The following is a 26161-nucleotide window of genomic DNA, read 5'->3' as shown; positions in this document are numbered from 1 at the left end:
TTCCCATTTAAAATCCCAACATCAACATTCAATCCATGTTCATGTAATAAACACCCATATCCTAAGGCCTTCAATTAATTCCCTTAATGCTCAAGCTATTTGATATTAAGGGCTCAAGAATTAAAACAATGTACATATAATTCCAACAATTACGCAAGAATAAACCTAAGAAGAAAAATTAGTCTAGCATTATTAAAATATTAAGCCTATTAAACCAGAAACAATTGGTGTAAAATTTACCCCTTTGAAGATTAGAAAATTGATTCAACATTCTAAAAAGAGTATGCATAATCTGAAATTATCATTAATGATTCCTGATTTACTTTTGCAGAGTAATTTTTGTGCAATGGAATGTGTCTGCATCATCCAAAAAGTAAGCAGATACCATTACAGTCAGTTCCATGTAAATGTTCAGTGGACAAGCACTCTGGAAAGGCCTCTTAACCACTGATAACAAGTTACTTAACATAAACTTTTAAACACCTCTTAGGATTTTTCACAAAGATTTTCAGCCACAAATTATTTCCATAGAATAGTATGCAAGTACTTTAATTTTGAAGGACTTTCAAAATCTAAGATATTAAGCAAACAAACAAAATGAGAAGGAAAAAAATCAGTCTAGCTGGGACCCCAGCCAATAAAAACTATTTCATGGAAAGAAAATAAGAAGCTCACAATCTCACAGTGAGGATGGAAACAATCACCCTAAACATGAATCAATGTGGATAATACTATGCAAATCACAGAAGCAAGGGTAAGCAGTCAGTCCTGGAGAGAGTGAACTGAGGTGACCACTTTTAAAAGAGGCTAAAGGAAGAATACCTGCACTGCTAGCCATGTTGGAAGCTGGAGTTGGTAGCATCCTGGCACTGTTTGCCTCTTTGATCTTATGAAAATGCTCCTAAAACTGAAGCTGCAAAATGTTTTTATTTTGAACGTAGAGATCTGCAGCCTTACTTTCTTTAATATTTGCTTTATTACCACTTGTAACATCTACTCCATATTTTTCATTACTGAGTACCATAACAAAACATAGTTTTGTTTGTAGGCCATAGGCCTACATATGTAGTTAAGCAACATACAAAATCATATTTACATCAATTCACCAAAGATGTTCATTTGAAAACCACTGATTATATGCAGTAGTTATTAGATACATATATTTCATAAGATTTATGAAATAAACAGAAAACACTTTGAGGCAGGAGGTATTCAGATGAGAGTTAGCTAAAATAAGAAAATAAAGCCACAAAGATATCTTTAGGAATTTGAAAATAACCGTAAAATGCTTTTAAACCTTTATCAAATAAATATTTTCACTTCCTGAATACAACCTAAGTCTATTGTTTAATTCCGGGTCAAAATGAAGTAACCCAAATATGCACTCTGTTATATAAAAGGCCCAGCGGATGAAATTACATCTCTCTCTAATAAGATCCTTGGAAATCCTATACTAGAGTAACTTAGCAGCCAAATTATTTTTCTTCTGTTAATGCTGATTGAGCAGTAAATAATAACTAGGAGAAAAACAAACATGCAAAATAAAGTTTTCATACCTTACTTGAGTTTTTTTAGATGATCCTGAGCCACCAATTTTAGTAAAAGCTCAAAAGCAATTATTTCATTAACCTTTTGTATGCAGCAATAATTTATCACAGTTTTATGGGGACTGGAGTTGATGTTAGTGTCCAAAGATTAAGAAACTGTATGCAAACATATGCTTTCAAATTTTAGTGTGAAGGTTGGAATGAATCAAAAAATCTTGTTTCAAAACAAAGTGCTGTTGTTAATGCTCGTAGCCTGATAAGGTGCTTAAACTTTTTCAGTCTACATTTTGCATCTGTAAAGTAAAGGAGTTAGACAACGTAATATCTAAAGGTCCCACCACCTAACAAACAAGTCCGGGAGCCCTCTGTATCAAGCATGGCAATATGAAAAGGAGATTAAATGGGCGAGGCATTTAGTGTGAAACAAATGAGAGTGTGCTTTAGAATCTCCCTAAAAACCCCTGTGTAGAAAAACCAATGCAGATTCCAAATCTCACCTAACTCCTCCCTGTTTTTCTTTACATCAGCAGATTGAAAAATAAATATAGTCTAGGTTGTTGTCTATCCCTTTGACATCATGTCTGGTATAACAGATTGTAAATGAAAGAAAATGTTAATAAGGGAAAATGAACGCACATCAGTTTTTTTTTTTTCTTATGTATGAACTTAAGACATTTCAAATTTTTTACTGAAGACACAAGTCAGGGTGGAGGACTGAAAAATAAACAAAGCATTTTTCTAACAATCTGCCCAGCAGTTAAAATTGCCAACTCTGGAGCCAGACTTCCTGGGGTAAAATCCTGCTCCCCTACCCACAAGTTGGGTGATCCCTCATCTAGAAACTGGGAGACAGTAATAGAGCTCAGATCATCAAATCATCATGAGAATTAAATGAGTTAATGCATTAATACTACATACACATTTATAGCACTTAGTCCATGGCAAACAATAAACATTACATAAATGTTAGCTAGGGACATCTGGGGCTCAGAACCTAGTTATAATCTGCTATCGACGTGTGTCAGCCACAGCAGTTTAGGTAAAATAATAAAAGCAAAGCAAAGTAAGTAGGCAGTGTTTGCCCTGTCTTTTTTTAACTCTCATTTGTTTGTTTTCACAGTTCTCCTTCTACCCTGCTATCCTAGCTCCTGCTAAGAGTTAATGCAAACTTTTTAACAGATTAGCCCTTACAAAGTTATTTGCATTCTGAAGAAGTCTGAGCAGAGAAATCAATCTCTGCTCATATTTCCAAGAAAATATGAAATCACAGAATTTCAAGTCCTTTGAGGCAAGTACTTTTTAAGTCACTATCAGCTAAGTTTAGTCTGACACTATCGTCAGATTTGACCCAATCGTATTTATAAAAGTAGGCTCTTCTATTTGTTGAAGATGCTGATATCCAAGGAAAACGGGGCACAACGTTTCTTCCAAAGATAATGAGAGGCATATTCATTAATCCCAGAAGTGTTTATTTTTCCCCTTTTCTCTTCCTGTGTCAATACAAAATAAAATAAATGTTCAATGCTAGTACTAGAGTCTTAAGTCCTAGTCAATGAGTGATATTTTGCTAAAAAAAAACTGAGTATGTCTCAATAATTCAAGCAGGGAGTTCTAGGAGATCACCTACAATTTTTTTAAAAAACAATGGCTACTGCAAATATTTATACCACTTAAGCCCTTAATCCTAATCCTGCTTCCATCTACTTCCTGATCTTATCTGGACAAAGGTATTTGCCTCCTGTAAAAAGAATACATCAGGGAAGAGCACTTTGGAAAAATCCAAAATATACACATTCTCTTCCATTTCCAAAGTCAGAGTGTATTACTCCTCCCCAGCTAGTTACCTTCTTTCTATTCTCCACTAACCCCATAATCCCTTCTGCAACAACTTGAACTCTATTCTCCGCTGAATCCTTCTCAAAGTCTGTCATCAAACACAAGCAAGCCTCCCCTGGGAAGAAAGTGCTCCCTTCAATTGCTGTTCTGTTTCTCTTCTTTAAACTTAACAAACTTTCTCTTAATTCTTCATTATCTTCTCTGAACTGAATCTCTGGGATGCCTTTTCTTACCACAACTCTCGAAACTTCCTTTTGAAGGGCCACCAATAGCCTTCTGGTCAACAAATGGAACAATCTCTCTCTCAGTGCCATTCCTCTTGACCTCTTGGAACGTCAGACAGTAATGACCAATTCCTCCTGAGAGTTAGCATAGCCCACGGCTCTGAAGACAATATTATCCTGCCGATTCTCATTTTCCTCTCTTTTCTCAGTTTCTTACAATGCATCTTCCTCCTTGCACTTCACAAACATGCTGGTTTCCTATGTTTATCTTCATCCTGCTGCCCTTCCTCAGATGCCACCTCCCCTTAAAAGCATCACCTCAAGGAAAATACTGTTCTGCTCCACACAGCCAGCCCAGACTTCTCCCCCATGGCCCAACAGGGATTCATCAATTGCCAGTTTACAAGTTCTCAAAAGTCCTCAATTCAAACGCATCTTTCTCTTTCCTTAAGACATCGATACCTGCTCCTAAACTCTATTAATGACATCTCCTAAGCTTGAAACTCCAGGATAATCTTTTTTCTCCTCCAAGTGTGCTCCTTGCCCTCCCTCCTATGAACTCTATTTGGTTTAGTTACCAAGTACAGCAAAGCTTTATTTTCAAGTTCCTTTCTTTGATTCCTTCCTTGATGTCTTTCTTTCTACCATCACATCATAAGTTTAGGCCAGGGGTTGTCAAAGTATGGCCCACCACCTGCCACCTGCTTTTGTAAATAAAATGTTGTTGGAACACAGCCATACACATTCATTTACTTAATGTCTATGGCTGTTTTCACAACATTTCAAAAAATTTCAATCCCTAACTTTAGCCTTTTTTTTTTTGAGATGGAGTCTCACTCTGTCTCCCAAGCTGAAGTACAGTGCAGTGGCACCACCTTGGCTCACTGCCACCTCCACCTCTTGGTTTCAAGCAATTCCTCTGCCATAGCCTCCCCAGTAGCTGAGACTACAGGTACGTGCCACCATGCCCAGCTAATGTTTTTATTTCTAGAAGAGATGGGGTTTCACCATGTTGACCAGGCTGGTCACGGCCTCCTGACCTCTGGTGATCCGCCCACCTTGGCCTCCCAAAGTGCTGGGGTTACAGACACAAGCCACCATACAGGGCCACTTGGCTTAAGCCTTTCTGAGTTCATGCACAAACTCCTTCAAGACCCCCTAAGCCATCTCCCATACTCTCAATTTCCCACCTTCATTACTCTCCCTACCATCTGGTTAATTTTCCTAAAACATCATTTTTAAATATATTAATCTTTTGCTAAAAAATTATATGTAATTTTCCATTACATCCAATTCATTAAGTCCAGAAATATAGGGTAGTATCTTATACATCTCTGTCCTTTGGGCAGTAATGAGAATTATGGTGGCCGCCCAGGAACACGAAAACATCTCAGCTTGGCTTCAAAGTGCTTTTCACTCTAGTGTCAGTGCTTCTCAGCCATATTTCCCACTGCCCCATAATCTCATGCCCACAAAGCTTCTTATTGAGTCATTCTAACCTCACCACAGTTCCAAGGTAGGCCTTATCACCTCATATTCTGTAGCTCTGTGCTTTTCTTACTGATATTCTCTAGGCTAGGACAGGTTCTCTTTTGTCCATACAAATTCATTCCATCTTTCAAGATCCCGTGAAGGAGTAACCTAGTCTGTCCATAATTCCTTTCTTGTCTTTTATTGAACATACTTTCCATGCTGAAAGCATAGTACTGTTACCTTTGCAATACTATTTTGCTTTCTTGCTCAAATTCTGTATTATGTATTTGTCTTTTCATTGCAGTTCCCTTAATAATATATCATAGCATATCATAGTATATGTTCAGATAAACCTTCTCAGATGTTTTGCAGGGAGTGAGTATATAAACAAAAATCTCAATGGAAACAGATGCGGTATAGATCAATGGTCCCCCTGACACACGGAGAAGACATTTGGCAATGTCTCAAGACATTTTTATTGTCACAACAAAGGAAGGGGGTGCTACTGACATCTAGTGGGTAGATACCAGAGATGCTGCTAAATATCACACAATGTACAGGACAGCACCCCTCCCCAACACTACAAAGAATTTTGTGGCCCAAAATGTCACCATTGCTGTTTTAAAAACTATAATTAGATTAATTCGTTCCTAACCTGGAATGCCTAGAAATATCACATCTAAAAACAAAGTAATGCAAAAATGAGAACTACTTGTTGACTGAATTTCTTCTACATATTTAATGGTTTTGGTTACTTTGATGGAAATCTCAAAGTGAGTACTGTCTCAATGCCTATTCACAGCTGTATAATTCTCTTTCTGCTATGATAGCAGTGAATCCAGTAATCAGTGACCCGGATATGTGTTTCTGGAAATTTGGAAAAAGGGACCTCGAAGGAAATTCACTGAATGTGGCCACATACAGTCTGTGATGTAACTCAATGCTTAGGGGTACTAGGATCAAGCAGCTGTGTAAACCAGCATCTCCTTAATCTCTAAATTTGGGGTACCCAGGACTTAGTCCTTTTAATCTGTCCCTAGCTAGACTTATTCTTTTGGGGATTTCAAAATATATAATGTTTTTAAATGTCATTGATATCTTGAAGTCTTCCCAAATTTATATTTCGAGTTCAACTTACTCCCCTGAGTTCCTGATGGTTATATACCTAAGAGAAAGTAAAATTTCACATGCCTTAGTTTTAACACTCCCCTAAGAATGTGCCCCCTAGGCAGTGGCATCAGCAATCCAGCCTTCTTCGTTCTTAGGAATTTCCCTTGTTTCCCTGAGGCCTCCTCCTCCCTTCTCACCTTAGGAGAACACAGAGACCAAAGAATCATTCCCAGGCTTCTCACTGCCTCATTCTCAAAATAATCCACAGTATCACTTCCCCTTACATTTCATGGGCCAGCACTAATTATATGGCCCTGCTGAAATGTAAGGAAACTGAAATGCACCAGAAAAGACGGGTATAAAACAGGGTTGGTGAAAACACACTGATGCCTCTGCCATCGTGTCTAAAACTGACCCCCTGATCTGCACCCTCAACCTGTTCTCCCCAGTCATCCTATCTGAGTTAATGCCAACTCCATCTTTCCCATTTCTTTGCAAAGACCTCGAAGTCATCTCTGATATCTTTCTATCTTAATCCATTTCCAATACATCAGCAAGTCATCTTAGTTCAACCATATCCTGAATTCAACCACTTCCCACCTCCAATGCTACTCTGTCGATTTTTCACCTGGATAGTTACAACAGCCAGTCTCTGCTCTTGTCAACAGAGTATATTTTCAAAACAAAAGCCAGAGTGGTTATTCTAAACATCACACAATCCCTAAGCTCAAAACTCTCCAATTGCTTTACATGTCACTAAGAGTAAAAGCTTAAGCCTTTCAATGGCCTAGAAACCTCTATACATTACGTACCCCTCCACCCTCACATGCCCACACTGATTACCTTTGTAGCCTTATTTCTGCCTTGTTCTGCCCATCACTACCACCAAAACTGACCTCCTTTCTATTCCCTGAAGCTACCTGGCATGCTACCATCCCATGGTCACTGCTCACTTTAACTAAAACCCACTTTCCCCAGATATCCACATGGCTAGCTTCTTTGCCTCCCTTGAGTCTTTGCACATCTTCTCAGTGAGGCTTCCCTAACGGCTCTCCAAAAACTGCTGCTGTCCCCTTCAATGCAAGCACTTCCTATCCTCCTTCCTGCCTTTTTGGTTTTTCTCGTTACACTTATTACTATCTGACATACTGTATTCATTTACTGTTCATCTCCCCCAACAATAATATAAGTGCCACAGGAACAGTAACACTCATCCATTTTGTCCACCAAGTATTTCCAACAATGAAAACCATGCTTTAAATATAGCAGTGAACTAAAACATTCACTGAATGAATTAGTACTAACTATCCAAGTCTCATTTTAAAAGAACTGAAGAATAGAACTTACACAGTATTATATCATCTTATGCTAAACTAAACTTTGGGGGAAAATAGGAATTATTATTATAGTCATCTTTTAATCCTTAGTTTAGCAAAGTTTCTACAAGATAGAAAGTCTTGAAAGGCTTACTTAATTGAATTTGCTGAACTACCATTCAATTCCCATACATTCTGCTATCTTATGACTGACTGTTAAAATATTTACTAATGAGGTCAGGCACGGTGGATCATGGCTGTAATCCCAGCACGTTGGGAGGTCAAGGCAGGTGAATCACATGAGGCCAGGAGTTTAAGACCAGCCTAGCCAATGTGGTGAAACCCATCTCCACAAAGAATATAAAAATTAGCCTGTTGTGGTGGTGTGTACCTGTAGTCCCAACTACTTGGGAGACTGAGGCAGGAGAATCACTTGAACACAGGAAACGGAGGTTGCAGTGAGCTGAGATATGTGATTAATGAAAATTGTACAATTAATCTGTAATCATGGTGGAATAATTTAAATTTCTCCCTTAAACCTGTGATATTTAAAATTGTTTGATCTTCACATAAATAATCTGAGATCAAGTTGAGTTTTAATGCATATGTTATGAGACCAAGTGGACTGAAGGGTCTGAAGATCATTTAAGTTGCTGGAAGCAGGTGAGATGACGTGTTTAACATGAAATCGTGTCTTCTGCAGCAGTATGGAAGGATAGACTTGAAGGCCATTATCTTAAGAGAAACAACTCAGATACATAAGGTCCAATATCACATGTTCTCACTTATAAATGGAAGCTAAATAATGTGTACATAAGAAAACAGAGTGGAATAATAGTCACTGGAGATCTGGAAGGGTAGGAAGGTGGGAGGGAACGAGGGATGAGAAATTACTTAATGGTTACAATACACACGGTTCAGATGATGGGTACACTAAAAGCCCAGACTTCATCACTATGCAATATATTCATGTAACAAAACCACACCTGTACGTCTTAAACTTATCTATTTAAAAAAAGAAAAGCAGGGACTCTGGAATAAAGACTATGTGAGTTCATATTCCATCAGCATGGCTTCGTAGCTGGCACAAACTTGAACAACATATCTAAACTCAGCTTCAGTGTGCTCTTCTTTAGACTGGGGTTATGACAGAGCCTCCACACAGGACCATTATGTGATTTAATGAGATGAGTTGCATAAAGCAGTTAGCGTGATACCTCTATCAATGAACACTAACTTTTTTCATCAGTGAAATTTTCCATTTCTTATATACCTTACAGTAGAAATTGCATTATATTAATGTTTTATATTTCTCAAGAGTATTAGACCATGAAAGAAACAGATTACATTTCTACCATAAAAATTATTTTCAGTTTATTTTTTTATTTTATTTTTTGAGACAGAGTCTTGCTCTGTCACTCAGGGTAGAGCACAGTGGCACAATCACAGCTCACTGCAACCTCTGCCTCCTGGGTTCACGCAATTCTCATGCATCAGCCTCCCAAGTAGCTGGGACTACAGGCCTGTGTTACCATACCCAGCTAATTTTTGTATTTTTAGTAGAGACGAGGTTTTGCCATATTGGCCAGGCTGATCTCAAACTTGTGACCTCAGGTGACCCGCCCACCTCGACCTCTAAAAGTACCTGGACAACAGGTGTGAGCCACCGCACCTGGCCTAAATTATTTTCCTATAATTTATAAGGTAGAATTATTGGATAATAATATGTAAACTATAAGTTCAGACAAGACTATTGGTAGCCAAAGATATCATAGCTCCTTTTTATATCTATACTATCCAAAGGAACTGCCCAGGCATCTTGACAACTCACCAGCCCATAATTAACAGGTATGAGGCTTGATGCTACCCTTCTTCCTTACCAAGTCCATGGCAAATCACACTAAATTGATAATGCTACTTTTCCAATGAGCTGGGATGTAGCCATAGGTTCCTTCTCAACACAAGAAGCTGTTACCGTGTGATCACAGTTGACTGAAGAAAACATAATATTTAGTCTCTAGATCTTGGCAAATGACATACAATCACAATCTGTATTCTGTATAATATGAGGCTTTCCATATATACATATATACGCATACACGTGTCATATGTGTTCTGAGATTTGAGAAAACGTTTTAACAAATCAAATTATAATTTTAGAAGGTCATAGAAGATAATAACTAATGAAATCTTGTGCTGAATCCTCATAAACTCACATAAAAATATAAAACTTCAGAATTTAAAAAATGCTTAAAAGTGGGAAAAGGATATGAACAGACACTTCTTAAAAGAGAACATACAAGCAGCCAACAAACATGAACAATTGCTTAACATCACTAATGATCAGAGAAGTGCAAATCAGAGCCACAATGAAATACCATCTCACACCAGTCAGAATGGCTACTACTAACAAGTGAAAACATAACAGATGTTGGCGAGGCTGCAGAAAAAAGGAAACACTTATATACTGTTGGTGGGGATGTAAATTAGTTCAGCCACTGTGGAAGCAGGTTGGAGAACTTCAACAGAATTACTATTTGACCCAGCAATCCTACTATTGGTTATAGACCCAAAGGAAAACAAATCATTCTATCAAAAAGACACAAGCACTATTCACAATAGCAAAACAGGGAACCAACTTTGGCGCCCAACAACAGAGGAATGAATTTTTTAAAAGTGGTTTATACACACCATGGTTATACTACACAGCCATAAAAAATGAAATCATGTCCTTTGTAGCAACTTGGATGCAGCTGGAGGCCATTATCCTAAGTGAACCAACACAGGAACAAAAAAAACACATACCAGATATTCTCTCTTAGAAGTGAGAGCTAAGCAGTGAGAAAACATCGACACAGAGAAAGGAACAATAGACAGTGGAAACTACCAAAAGTGGGAGGGAGAAGCAGGAATGAGGGCTGAAAAACTACCTCTTGGGTATTCTTACTACCTAGGAGCTGGCATCAATCATACCCCAAACCTCAGTGTCACACAATATAGCCATGTCACAAACCTGCACATGTACCCCTGAAATCTAATATAAAAGTTGACTTTAAAAAAAATCTTCCTCTATAAATAATTAACTCAAAATGAGCTAAAGGCTTAAATGTAAGACCTAAAACTATAGAAAACTATAAAATTCGGCCGAGTGCGGTGGCTCAAGCCTGTAATCCCAGCACTTTGGGAGGCCGAGGCGGGGGATCACGAGGTCAAGATATCGAGACCATCCTGGTCAACATGGTGAAACCCCATCTCTACTAAAAATACAAAAAATTAGCTGGGCACGGTGGCGCGTGCCTGTAATCCCAGCTACTCAGGAGGCTGAGGCAGGAGAATTGCCTGAACCCAGGAGGCGGAGGTTGCGGTGAGCCGAGATCGCGCCATTGCACTCCAGCCTGGGTAACAAGAGTGAAACTCCGTCTCAAAAAAAAAAAAAAAAAGAAAAGAAAAGAAAACTATAAAATTCATATAAGAAATCATAGGAGTAAATCTTTGTGAAGGCCATTATCTTCAGTGAAGCAACTCAGATATAGAAAGTCAAATTTCACATGTTCTCACTTATAAATGAGAAATCATAGAGAAATGAAATCATAGGAGTAAATTTTTGTGACTCTGAGTTAGGCAAACGTTTTTATACACAACACTAAAAGCACAAATGACAGAAGAAAAAAATAAATAAACTGGACTCAAATTTAAAATTTCTGTGTATCAAAGGACACTACAAGAAAGTGAAAAGACAGCCCACAGAGTGGGAGAGATATCCTTTGAAAAGTGTAGATCCCTATCTCTACTAAAAATACAAAAAATTAGCCAGGTGTGGTGGTGGGCACCTGTAGTCCCAGCTGCTTGGGAGGCTGAGGCAGGAGAATTACTTGAAACCAGGAGGCAGAGATTACAGTGAGCCGAGATCACACCACTGTACTCCGGCCTGGGCAACAACGTAACAGTCTCAAAAAATATATATTATTTTTAAAATGATTAAAAAGAGTAAGCCTTAATAATTATTAAACATTAAAATATATGTAATATATCTACTTTGTAACTTCAGTTTAGGTACTCTATTACATGACTGCAAAGTCAAGCTGTAATTAGCAATATGGAGTTAACATTAATTCTGAAAAGATTGAACAGAATTCCACGGAACTCTGTAGTACATTGTTTAGTTGGATAGTATAAAAATTATACATTGTAAGCGAGATTCTTTTAGCTAGTTTAAAGGTCAAGTTCTTCTAAACAGAATTGGATCCTCAAAAAGAATAATCCAACATTGTTTAGATCCAAGTAAAATATATTTAAGATATTTAATACAAGTATGCGTGCTGCTCAAATTGGTTTAGGGTACCCAAGAATAAAGCAATAGAATAATAGGACTTTAGGATTTTGTTAATGTCATATCATAAACATACAAAAATGATTTAAATGAAAATTAATCAAAATAATTATATTCTAGCATACTATTTAAACACTGTCAGAAATTGGTGATTCTGAAGTTCTATGTCTGCATGATGAGTTTAACAGCATATTCAGTTCTATACAATAGTTAGAAATCTGTCCAAATGACAAGAGACAAGCATATGTTTTAAAGATGGGCTAGTGGCTATCATCAAAGATAATACTGTAGGCTCTCAAAGAACAAAGATCTGAGGAATGATTAAAGTCACGAGTATCCTAAGGAAAAGCAACGGAGAGATAAAAATAAATTAATTTACTAAACTAGCTCAGGAATTTTAATAGACATTATTATATTAGCATGTTTCAGGCAAGCAAATAAATATGGGTCATGTCTACAAATGTATGTAGGAATGAATTTCCAAAAGTATCACTGAAACATGTCTATGAATATGTTTCATAAATATGAACAGAATAGCTTTGAAATATTAAATGTATTCATGTCTGCAAATATACATAGAAATAAGAAGTATTAATGAAACATACAATATGTAACATGATCCAATGAATGTGAATTAATTTAGATGTCACTAATAAAATCATGCCACCAATGATATAAGTGAATTGATTTTGTAACAATGTGGAAATACATACGAATGTTCAGGCCCTTAATGCATAACATTTAGGGAAGCAATCCTACTGTAACTTATTCATTTTACTTAGTTTTATTTAATATTCGCTGTCTTATTTTATAACATATAATATGCAATATTAATAAAACATATTTCTTTTCAGACCTGCTGGATTGATCATTAATTTAGGCCAGACTCCATGTCATGTTGATACGAATGTTTTCGATGAGAAAAAATATGTAGTAATATTTGGGACCTCCAAAATAGGACTGTAAAATACTTCAATTAATAAGAATATTATATTATAGAAGCTATACAAATAATAAATATTGCTCATCTTCTGGTTGAGTACAAAAAATACAATATATTTCACAGTATGAAGGGAGCTATTGCTAGGTATAACCTAGATTCATAGCCATTTCTATTAACAAGAATATTTCATTAAAAACTATAATAAGTTGTAACTGGCTGTAACTTATGCCAATTATAAAGAATTATAAATCTCTAAAATAGAATTACAAATAAATTTATGAACATTAAATATTATTTTTAGTTGCTTTATCTCTTAAAATTCTCTATATCCTCTAAGCCAGACTGCCAAATAGGAGCCAGATACACTAGAGGAAAAATTAAGGACTAAACTTTGTTTTGCTCACATGTAGTTAAACTCATGTTAGAAATTCTATGCAATTTTTTAGGTGAGTCAAATATAAATTCATGAGTCAGTAATCTACTCTGAGAATAACATTTTGGCTTTCTAAAATTTGTCAGGCTACTCATTAACATACCTCATTAAAAGTATATAAAAGCTTTTGGAGAAAACATTTACTGAACACTGGCAAGAATCGTGCTAAGAAGTAAGACTACAAGACGAACAAGAACCACCATTACTCTTAAGTAGTTTATAATCTAGTGGTGAGATAAGCAAGTAAACAGATAGGGTTTCAGTCCTTCGGGTAAGTGCTGGGTTAGAGGTAAATGCCAAAGGGTTATGGCAGCACACTGCAGAGGGCCCTGACCTAGTGGGGCTGATTGGGTGAAAGGAGGTGAGGGCTGCTCAGAGGGATGGAAACCAAAACTGAGTCTTCAAGAATTACAGGTTATCCTTGTGGGAAAGAGAACCATATGGGAAGAGGTCTTGCAAATGCATAGAGACCTCAGAGAACCTGGGAGATTTTGAAACTGACAGAAACCAGAAAATAGACTGAAGAAATAAATAAGCATTAAGCTATGTATGCTTGATGACACACTTGAGCCTTTTTCTTGAAGGCAAAAAGGGCTTCTGAAGGATAAAAAGGAGGACAGTGATGTGATCAGGGTTATATTTTAGGAAGACAACTCTAGAAGCAACTTAAAGTAGAACAAGACAGTCAAGAGACAAAATAAAGATCCCAACTAAACTAAGGGAGCTGGAGCAAAAAGAGTAGCTTTGAATGACATTAAACATTAAGAGTGGGCAAAGCTTTGAGATGGGGGATGAAGGAAAGGAGGATGACTACCTCTTTTCTGGCATAACCTATTCAGTAGCTAATGATACTGTTCACTGAGATGAGTAACATTGGCCTAGAGGACAAAGGGAGAAAAGCTGAAAGAGGGGAGGAGAGCTGGTGAGTTTATTTTTCATTTGCCGAGTGTGTGGACCTGTGAACCTCCAGGAAGGTATGTCTGATCAGTAGCTGGATATGCTAGAATGAATGAATACTCATTAAAGAGCATCTGAATATCTCAGGTATTTGTGATAGTAGTTAACATTTATTGAATGTTTACTCTAAATGAGGCATATGCAAGCACTTCATAAAACATCTTTTTATCCTTCGACTCCATAGAGGAGGAAGAGTTTAAGTAATTTCCCAATGGTTACAAAGTACTTAAGTGACAGGGAAGTCTGATTTTATAGCTCATGCCCTTAACTACCATATTATGTTGTATCATGCAAAATTAATTACAAGTTGTGGGGCCAGCGAGAAGTAGGTTTAATTCTAATCTCTGCTATTCACATGTTTGACCTTGACACTCTCTACATCATAGTTTCATTTATAAAATGGTGGCCTTAAAAACTGCATTGCAGGGATACTTGGTAAGAATTGGAGAGAGTGTATGGAAAATGCTAGATGCAGTGTACATGTGCCATAAATTACTCCTACTGCTATGTCTACACCCAAAGAAAGAATTCCCCTTGAAATAAAATAGCAGTGATATGAGTAAATTCTCTTTTATCTATGAACTTTAATTCCACCCTTACTTGTTCTGTACCTTAATAAATGCTATCATTTTTCAAAACATTTTGAGAAATTAATATATTCCACAAAATTTAGAGTAATTTAAGGATTTTATTCAAAGATAAATCATTTACATATAAAGGGGCTGATTCTTTTTTTTTCACATTTCTATAGATGCCACAATATGCATAACCCAAAAGCAATGAGGCATGTTGATGTTCCGGAGAGAGCTTTGGACTTGGAGTCAGAAGATCTGTGTGAAGTCCCAACTCTGCCACTTACCAGCCATGCCAACATGGGCAAGTCATGTAACAGTTCTAAGCATTTCTTTGCATGTTTATGAGATGAATATGTTGGTCTACATGTTTTAAATTTAAATTCAGCAAATGGGTTTAAGCTGAGAGAGTAGGAAGGTCACCCTAGATTTCTCGTTCTGACACCTGACTGCTCATTAGCATCACTGGAAACTTCTAAAAACATACTTTAAAAAGAAATAGTGAGCTCCATGACCTTAAAATATCACTAGAAGGACACCATATCTGATTTACAAGCTCTGTGCTTCATTTTGAGAATGGTGATGTGAAGCATCTTGATAACACCTCACTTTGGTGTTAAACATAAAAATATATTCTCAACTGCACTGAAAACAAAATTCTTTCTTGAGTATACATAGACCCTAGAGTAATTAATGGAATTGACCATCCTGGTTTGCCCAAACTTTGCCTGCTTTAGCACTGAAAGTTCTATGTCCCTAGAAACCCCTCAGTCTCTGGAAACAGAGATAGACTCTAACATACACACACACATACATACATACATACATACACACATGTGCATATACATGCACACTTGTATGTGACCCTCAGTGTATTAGAACAAAATTCAGATCAACAGCACTCTAATGGAGTATCACCACTAAGATGTTGTCAGCATTCACTACTAACTTCAAGCCCACCACAGTCACACAGACAGACCTGATTCCAGCAGTCATGATGACTAACATTTATTTTGCTAGAGTTCATGCTGTGAATATTTACAGTCAATAGCCAGTATTTTTAAAAATTTTAAAGCCCTTGCCTTCCCATGGCCATTTCTGTTTACCTTACTAAAGAAGTCACACAATTCTAGACTACCATTTGACAGATTTCATAGTTTTTTCACTTTGTAATTTTTTGTTACATTTTTCCTGTGATGATGCCATATGAAATAAATAGTATGATATAAAATGAAATTAGACTATGGTCATGTCTATCCAAATTAAAGGCAGGGCTATGATTTCTTTTAAATAAAATATCCACTAGAAAGCAAATCAAATTAACTTCAAATGGCACCAGAACATACACCCCTCTCAAAATTAAACTCATCACATATACCTTTTCTAGAACCACATTATTATATATAAGTATCTTTTCCTCAGTTGCCTGATGGAGAAACATTTGACTCTAAGATCAAGTCATAATCACACAAGCTAATAAAGAATAGCAGCAAAAAAAAAAAAAAAAAAAGAATAGCATCGGTCTGAAGAACACACTCTCAATAAGTCAATAAGTACACACCTTGTTATTTGTGACATCACTAGTTGTCTGTACACAAAACAGCTCAAAGGACTTCAGTTGTGTGAAAGTGTCAGGGTGTAAGGGAAGCCCCCCATTGCCTCTAGTTCCACACACTAAAGAACTACTGTCACAGAGACACCACTAACAAGCTAGGAGAAAAGGCTGCATAGAGCCTTTCCCTTTGGGAAATCAGAACCTTAAGAGGATTGCCACCAATCTGGTGTATTCTTGGTCCTGCAATGAATCTAGTAAAATAATAAAAGCCCTTGAGAACTCTGGTTTCTTTCCTCCTTAAAATGAGCAACAATGATGCTAATAACATACTGTCTCCTTTTACACTTCTGACATTCCACAATATCCAGCTTATCTGAAGTAAAATGAAGGAAGTGTATAAAGGAAGTTTAGACTATCTAAAACATGCATCATGATTTCAATGCCCTAGACTTTCCACCACTGGCTTTCCAAGTAGGAAATCAAGGAAGACATCAAATTGTGACATCATCATTATGCAGAAACAGTGTAAATCTCCAAAGGTCTGTTTCATGGTCTTTGAAAGAAAATTCGAAAATCATCTAAAAATATATTTAATGGAAAACTTACTTCTTACAACATATCCCTTTTAAGTATGATTTTTCAGTAGTGTTATCACAACTTTTTTCAGCAAACTGAGAATGAAGACTTACTGATTGCTCATTTAAATCCTGGGGGTCTTCCATGTGGTTTTCTCACCTCTCCTGCGACTCCCAAGTAGAAGCAGCTTCCTTCAAGTAAAAACGATTATCTAAAACAAAAAGATGGAAACAAAGGGGAAAAAAGTTATCTTTATATTCACTTGTAAAATTATAAAAACATGTTAAGACATAGCATGGTAATTAGTAATTTGTAAGAGCATTCTTCAAGAAGAAAATCAACTAATATTGTCTCCATATCTGATGCAATTAATAATCTTGAAAATAAGGTCATGGTAAAAGTGGGATACATGAATTGCTACTCAGGAATCCTGTAAATAAACCAAAATATCCATAGTCTGCAATAAACACAGTCTGCAATAAACAGTTAATACTGTTTTGCTGAGGGAGGTATGTCATCAAGACATAGATTAAGAATCAAGAGTCTGAATTAACCGTTTACTTTCAAAAGTACATAAAATCATCTGAAAAAATGAGTGTGCATTTTAATATGACAATGTTCTCTTAGAGGAAAATTTGTCCAAATTATCAGGTATTCTTCTGAATAAAAATCATTCTTCACTTTTAAAAAGTATATTATAAAGAAAATGACCAACCTTAAAAAGATAATATGTTAAAGAAGGTATTACAAATAAACATGGGAAAGATAATTAATTAGTCAGTAAACGATGATGAGACAACTGGTTAACTATTCAAAAAATATCTTTACTCCACACCATACATGAAAATATTTTCAAGTGAATTAAAGTTAAAAAAAAAAAGCTGTAAGAAAAAAAGTTAAACAAAGCTCTAAAATATATGTCTAACTTTCTTAGAGCTTTTTTAACTTTAATAAGGATTAAAGTTAAGCATTTTTTAAACTTAAATAAGGATTTTATAATAGTAGCAATAGAAGACACACCAAAAACCCACTAGTGACCCTGAATCCTCTCTCTTGATCTCTCTTTTTAAATACATGCACACACACAATAATGGAAACTGAAAGGCACAGAAAAATCCAGAAATACCTGTGCAAATATCAAAAACAATGGGCTGATGTTCTTAACATATTGCAATTCAAATAGAAAGGCACATACTCTATAGAAATATGTTCAATCATCATAGAACAGTGTTCAAATTAACAAGAAAATGAAACACAAATTAAAATTGCAATGATACATTTCTGGTGTTCAAATTCTAATTCCAAAACAGAAAAAGAGTATTAAAAATATTTAGATTTATAAAGTTGTTTATCATAGATGAACATAATCATTGAAGGCATAGATATAATCATTGAAGTCACATTTCAAGAAATATCTAGTGACATCAAAAATTTCTAAAAATATAATTTAAATAAAAAAGAATATTACAATCTAAAGAAAGAATCACATGCTGTCATGGTTAATACTGAGTGTCAACTTGATTGGATTGAAGGATACAAACTATTGATCCCAAGTGTGCCTGTGAGGGTTTTGCCAAAAGAGATTAACATTTGAGTCAGTGCGCTTGGGAAGGCAGATCCACCCTTCATGTGGTGGGCCCAATATAATCAGCTGCCAGTGAATATAAAGCAAACAGAAAAATGTGAAAAAGATACTGGCCCAGCCTCCCAACCTACATCTTTCTCCCATGCTGAATGCTTTCTGCCCTCAAACATTGAACTCCAAGTACTTCCATTTTGGGACTCAGACAGGCTCTCCTTGCTCCTCAGCTTGCAGACAGCCTATTGTGGGACCTTATCATTATGTAAGTTAATACTTAATAAACTCCCACATATATATATATATAATTAGTTCTGTCCCTCTAGAGAACTCTGACTAATACAGATTTTGGTACCGAGAGTGGGGTGTCTGATGAGTGTCAGCATTGGGTGCCTTAACCTGGCGTTCTGTTCATCTCACAGTACCAGTTCTGCTTACAAAAAGTGGCCCACTAGTCACTCACATTCCACGCCCGGCTCTATGCCAGTGAGCCAGGCTTCTAACCCATTTAATGTTTGAGCATAGGTTGAGATCATTTTGGCCCCAAGACCTCTAATAATTCATTTTACAGGATAAAACTGCATGGGGTCCAGAACAGAAGGGTCTGCAACAGGTCCAGGCTGCTGTGCAAGCTGCCCTGCCACTTGGGCCATATGACCCTGCAGATCCAATGGTGCTTGAGGTGTCAGTGGCAGATAAGGATGCTGTTTAGAGCCTTGGCCAGGCCCCCATAGGTGAATCACAGCAGAGGCTTCTAGGATTTTGGAATAAGGCCCTGCCACCTTCTGCAGATAACTACCCTCCTTTTGAGAGACAGCTCTTGGCCCATGACTAGGCTTTGGTGGAAACTGAAGATTTGACTATGCGTCATTAAGTCACCACGCAACCTGAGCTGATTATCAAGAACTGGAAGCTTTCTGACCCATGTAGCCACAAACTGGGTCATGCATAGAAGCATTCTATCATCAAATGAAAGTAGTATATACATGACTGGGTTCAAGCAGGCACAAGTAAGTTACATGAGGAAGTGGCTCAAACGTTCATGGACTCCACTCCTGCCACCCCGCCTTCTCTCCCCCAGCCTGCACCAATGTCCTCATGGAGAGTTCTGATAGTTCCCTATAATCAGTCGACAGAGGAAGAGTAGACTAGGGCCTGGTTCACAAATGGTTCTGCAGGATATGCAGGCACCACCCGAAAGTGGACAGCTGTAGCACTACAGCCCCTTTCTAGGACATCCCTGAAAGACAGTGGAGAAAGGAAATTTTCCCAGTTCACAGAACTTCAAGCAATGCACCTGGTCATGTACTTTACATGGAAGGAGAAATGGCCAGATGTATGATCATATACTGATTCATGGGCTGTAGCCAATGGTTTTTGGCAGGATTGTTAGGGACTTGGAAGAAGCAGGATTGGAAAACTGGTGACAAATAAATCTGGGGAAGAGGTATGTGGATGGACCTCTCTGAGTAATGAAAAATCATGAAGATATTTGTACTCCATGTGAGTATTCACCAGTGGGTTACTTTAGCAGAGGAGGATTTTAATAACTTCATTATTAAAAAAATAATAAAGATAGGGTAGAATGACCCATTCTATGGACACCACTCAGCCTCTTTCCCCAGCCACCCATCATCGACCAATGGGCCCATAAACAAAATGGCCATGGTGGTAGGGATGGCAGTTACACATGGGCTCAGCAACATGGGCTTCCGTCACCAAGGCTGACCTGGCTACGGCCACTGCTAAGTGCCCAATTTGCCAGTAGCAGAGAGCAACGCTGAGCCCTCAATATGGCACCATTCCTCAGGGGGATCAGCCAACCTGGTGGCAGGTTGATTATATTGGACCTCTTCCATCATGGAAAGGGTAAAGGTTTATCCTCACTGGAATAGACACTTACTCTGGATATGGTTCTGCCTATTCTGCATGCAATGCTTCTGCCAAGAATACCATCTATGGACTCACGAAATGCCTTTTCCACTGTCATGGTATTCCACACAGCATTGCCTCTAACCAACAATTCACTTTATGGCTAAAGAAGTGCAGCAATGAGCTCATGCTCATGGAATTCACCAGCCTTACCATGTTCTCCATCATCCTGCAGTAGATAAATTGACAGAACGGTGGAATGGCCTTTTGAAGTCACAATTACAACGCCAACTTGGTGACAATACTTTGCAAGTCTGGGGCGAAGTTCTCCAGAAGGCCATGTGTGTTCTGAATCAGCATCCAATATATGGTACTGTCTCTCCCACAGCCAGGATTCATGGGTCCAGGAATCAAGGGGTGGAAGTGGAAGGGGCACCACTCACCATCACTGCTAATGAGCCACTAGCAAAATTTTTGCTTCCTGTTCCCACAAAATTACGTTCTGCTGGCCTAGAGGTCCTAGTTCCAGCAGGAGGAACACTGCCACCAGGAGGCATAACAATGATTCCAATGAACTGGAAGGTAAGATGGCCACCTGGACACTTTGGGCTCCCCCTACCTTTAAGTCAACAGGCTAAGAAGGGAGTCACAGTGTTGGCTGGAGTGACTGACCCATACTATATAGTTGAAATCAGTCTATTACTCCACAATGGAGGTAAAGAAGAGTATGCATGGAATACAGGAGATCCATTAAGGTGTCTCTTAGTATTACCATGTCCTGTGATTAAGGTCAATGGGAAACTACAATAGCCCCATCCAGGCAGGACTACAAATGGCCCAGACCCCCCAGGAATGAAGGTTTGGGTCACTCCACCAAGAAAAAACTGCGACCAGCTGAAGTACTTGCTGAAGGCAAAGGGAATACAGAAAGGGTAGTAGAAGAAGGTAGTCATTAATACCAGCTACGACCACATGACCAGCTGCAGCCCCAAGGACTGTAACTGTCATGAGTAGTTCCTCCTTATTTTGTTAAAAATGTGTGTATGTATACACTTGTACTAAAAAAATATCTTTATTGGCCGGGCGCGGTGGCTCAAGCCTGTAATCCCAGCACTTTGGGAGGCCGAGGTGGGTGGATCATGAGGTCAAGAGATCGAGACCATCCTAGTCAACATGGTGAAACCCTGTCTCTACTAAAAATACAAATAAAAAATTAGCTGGGCATGGTGGCGCGTGCCTGTAATCCCAGCTACTCAGGAGGCTGAGGCAGGAGAATTGCCTGAACCCAGGAGGCGGAGGTTGCGGTGAGCCGAGATCGCACCATTGCACTCCAGCCTGGGTAACAAGAGCGAAACTCCGTCTTAATAAAAATAAAATAAAATAAAGCAGGAAGAAAAATGTGAAAAGAGAGAATGGCCCAGCCTCCCAGCCTACATGTGTCTCCTCTCCCATGCCGACGCTTCCTGTCCTTAAACACTGAACTCCGAGTTCTTCAGTTTTGGGACTTGTACTGGCTCTCCTTGCTCCTCAGCTTGCAGAGAGACTATATTGGGGACCCTGTGATCATGTAAGTTAATACTTAATATCTCTCTCTCTCTCTCTCTCTCTCTCTCTCTCTCTATATATATATATATATATATATATATATATATATGTTATATAATATATATTATATATATATGACATTTATATATACATATATGTTATATAATATATATTATATATATGACATTTATATATATACACATACAGTATCCTATTAGTTCTGTCCCTCTAGAGAACCCTGACTAATACAGATGCCAATTCAGTTTTCTGAATATTCAATATCAGCAGATGTTCTTCTCAGTTTTACATATATGCAGTCACATATTCCCTACTGCATCCAAGTAGGCATGGTCTTAATTTCTTCAATTTCTTTAATGCTTTGCAGTATTTTCCAAAATAACATATTATTTTTTTATTAGATTACAAGATGTTTTAAAAATTACAAGAAAAATTTAGAATGTAAATTGCAAAATGTTTTATTCATATATAAACAGAGACACAGATCAAAGGTATGTTTTTCAGTTCAAAGTCAGAAAATGATAACAATAACATATGTATATAATGCGACAGTTTCAGTGAGGTCTTGATTTAAAATGCTCCAAAACTAGGAAAGCGTCATTTTGAAGAAAAGCACCATTTTAAACCGCATATGAAAAGGGAAGGGGGGAGTATATAGGATATGGTGGACTATTAAGCACACTGAAAGGTGATGCAGTCACATTTGAGGGTTTTTTGTTTGTTTGTTTGAGATGGAGTCTCCCTTTGTCGTCCAGGTTGAAGAGCAGTGCAACAGTCTCAGCTCACTGCAACCTCTGCCTCCCGAGTTCAAGCGATTCTCCTGATTTAGCCTCCCGTGTATCTGGGACTACAGGAGACAGCCATCATGCCTGGGTAATTTTTGCATTTTTAGTAGAGACAGGGTCTCACCATGTTGGCCAGGCTGCTCTCAAACCCCTGGCCTCAGGTGATCCACCTGCCTCAGCCTCCCAAAGGGCTGGGATTAGAGGCATGAGCCACTATGCCTGACCTGCAGTACACATTTGAATTCAGGAGGATAAGCAGGCAGAGAGTTACAGATTTAAGGTGGTGTTTTGTGTTGGGACAGCATTGGATGTGGAGTCTGAGAAACCATAATGGAAAAGCCCAGTTTTTTTCCCTCTTAGCTCACACCCCCACCTTCTCCTCCCACTCTCCCTGTTTTCCTGCTGATGGACTGGTTCCTCCCCTCAAATCTGAGTCTCTCAGCCTGGTCCTGATTCCTACTGATCCCTTTTTTGTTTGTTCTTTCTTGCTGACCTATCGATCCTTGGTCCTGTGCACTGTCCACTGGCCCAAGTGACCAAGACGACCCTGGCTCAGGTTCACCTTAGAAGTGATGCATGCAAATAGTAAGTGCTGGTCACTGGCCAGCGGGCGCTGACCTGCCCAAGACTCGATACCTGCCCACCTCATGTCAACCCCTCTATTCTCCCAGACTGAATTGTGGTTGACCACCTCCTTAAGAGCCATTTTCTCCTCACCACCTTGATAACAAACTAGCCAAATGCTCTCTTTAAAAGGAAAATTTGATGTTCCTTTTTATTCTGACAGATACATAGATTAGATAAATGGCAAAAGTATTGTGTTGCCTTGCAAAGAGACCAGACAACTGATTGCCTTTATAAACAAAACAAAGTAAAACCTTTCTGAATGAAGAAAAACAGCCCCAAAAGAAAAAGGATACAATAGATTATGGAAAATATCTTCAGTAAATAAATATGACTACATATACACTTACTGAGGACATAAAAATTAGTGAGGAAAAATTTAAATGCCCATTAAATGATTAGGAAAGAATGGGAGAACACAATTCATTATAAGAAAATGTAAATGATAAAAGAACATATGGAAAAATTCCCTTTCACAGTTACTGAAATATGTAAATCTGAGCAACGAGTACACATTTCTTGGATTATTGTATACATATTCAATGCCCTGTTTATATATTGATAATAATATCAGAAAGGACACTGTGAACACCGTGTCTTCATCCATTTGCTAGTAACAATGTTAAGTTTTCTAATATTTTTAGAAAGCAATCCATATCTGTACTTTAAAAGCTATAAATATGCTTAAGGTCTTTTATCCACTATTAATTTTCCTAAGGAGTAAACTCCCCCCCCCAAAAAAAAAGCCGCAAAATACAGATACAGAATAAGTCATGACAATGAAAACTAGATACAGCCTCATCTTTGTAGTGGATTTATTAAACAAATTATGATCAATTGTATAATATCATTTAATTATCAGAAAAGTAATTATAAAAATGATGTGGGGCCATGCATGGTGGCTCATGCCTGTAACACTTTGGGAGGCTGAGACAGGCAGATCACCTGAGGTTAGGAGTTTGAGACCAGCTTGAGCAACATGGTGAAACCCTGTCTCTACTAAAAATACAAAAAATTAGCTGGGCATGGTGGCAGGCACCTGTAATCCCAGCTACTCCTGCCTCTCCTAGGGCAGGAGAATCACTTGAACCCAGGAGGTGGAGGATGCAGTGAGCCAAGATCGTGCCACTACACTCCAGCCTGGATACAACAGAGTGAGACTCTGTGTTAAAAAAAAAAAAAAAAAAATGTGGAAAAGTAAAAATTGTTGATTGTGAATTAGGTGATTAAACACTGATGCACAATTAAGAACGTATTTGGGTACTGATTAATGGGAAACACTAAAAAAATTTTCTTAAAGAATTATATTTTTGGCTTCATATACTTTAATTACGCATTGAGTTTAGGTTGTCTGCTCAGTAAGTAAAATTTTGTTTTTCTCCACTATAATACAAAAGCACAAAATAAAACCAAATAATGCTAAGATGATTTCACAGATCAAGAAAGTGAAAATGAATTTTCAAAATAGACTCTGCAAGTGGCCTCTTTCACTTCTACAGATTAAATTTCATGCCAAAATAATCTCTTTAAGGGAAGGGAATGTTTGTCTTATTTACCTATCTATAGTACCTAGCTCGATGCCTAGCGAATTTTAGTTGTTTAATAAATATTGATTAAATGAAACATACAATTAATGACAGATGAAATCATAATGTATCTGATAATGTAAACAAAAAAATGGAGTAAACAGCCAGATGATTCAAGTTTTTAAAATTCTGTCTCAAATATATAACCATTTTAGCAAAATTCTTTCCTGAAAGATTTTTCTTCCCTTTTTTACATTTTTCAGGTACATAGCTGACTCCATTTTAACTTTTACTTTGTCTTAGAACAACAAAAGTAGAAACTTTAAAAAAAGTATTATTTACGGATCTGGAATATTTTAACTTTTCAGAAAATACAATATTGAGAATTAGCTCTACCAGGTAATGTCCTACTTACCCTGACCTAATAATGAAATATACTTACAATTATTATTTATACCAATTGGAACTACTGTTTATTTACAGCATAGCATGTTGCATTAGTTTCCTAGGACTCCTTTAACAAAGTACCACAACCTGGCTGGCTTAGAACAACAGAAATGTATTCTAACAGTTCTGGAGGCAAGAAGTCCTAAATCAAGGTGCTGGCAGACCTATGCTCACTCTGGAGATCCTAGGGAAGAATCCTTTTTCTCTCTCGGCTTCTGGGAGTTGCTGACCAACCCTGGCTCATAGATGCATCACTCCAATCTCTGCCTTCATTGTTACATGATGTTCTCCCTGCCTAATGTCGCATGGACTTCTTTTGTGTGTGTGTATGTCTCTGTACAAGTTTTCCTCTTAAGTTCAGCAGTCATTGTATTAGGACCCATCCTAATCCAGTAAAATCGCATTTTAACTTGATTACACCTGCAAAGACCCTGTGTCCAAATGAGATCACATTCCCACTACAGAGATTAGGACCTAAATGTATCGTTTAGGGGACACAATTTACTCACCGCATGTGTACAATTATCACATTGAAATTATTATTATTATTATTATTTTAGGGTTTCTCCCTTCAATGAAATTATTTTTAAGATGTCATCAAAGTATAAATGTAATGTTTCCAGAAAGCATATATAAGAATTAAATTAAGGATACTGATTGTCAGGAAAGAAGTGATAATTTTCCAACGTACCACCATCTCAGAGTACTGTTGTTAACTCAAGTGAAATTAAATAAGACTTCAGGAAAGATATTGGAGCATAAGAAGAGTAAGCTAAAACTAGACTTTCTTTGTTAACTGCCAGTTTAGAATCTATTTCATGAACTGCTGGGGAGGTATTTACACTAATGTTTCATGTTACAACATAATACTTTGCTTTATATTTCCTTGAAAT

The 26161-nt window shown here is 37.5% G+C and overlaps 1 protein-coding gene across 17 annotated transcripts in view; it reads right to left on the bottom strand.

Moving 5' to 3' along the window:
* The window catches only part of EYA4 (EYA transcriptional coactivator and phosphatase 4), a 282025-nt gene that overhangs the window by 230120 nt on the left and 25744 nt on the right, over window positions 1-26161 (bottom strand). For all 17 annotated transcript variants that reach the window (XM_078370801.1, XM_078370804.1, XM_078370803.1 and 14 more), the window contains one exon: window positions 16986-17083. In XM_078370801.1, coding sequence (XP_078226927.1) covers window positions 16986-17018 — 33 coding nt within the window. In that variant the 5' untranslated portion in view covers window positions 17019-17083. The remainder of the gene's footprint in view (window positions 1-16985; window positions 17084-26161) is intronic.

Source organism: Callithrix jacchus, chromosome 4, assembly GCF_049354715.1.
Source record: "Callithrix jacchus isolate 240 chromosome 4, calJac240_pri, whole genome shotgun sequence".
Taxonomy (NCBI): Eukaryota; Metazoa; Chordata; class Mammalia; order Primates; family Cebidae; genus Callithrix; species Callithrix jacchus.
This window is presented reverse-complemented; position numbering and strand designations above follow the sequence as displayed.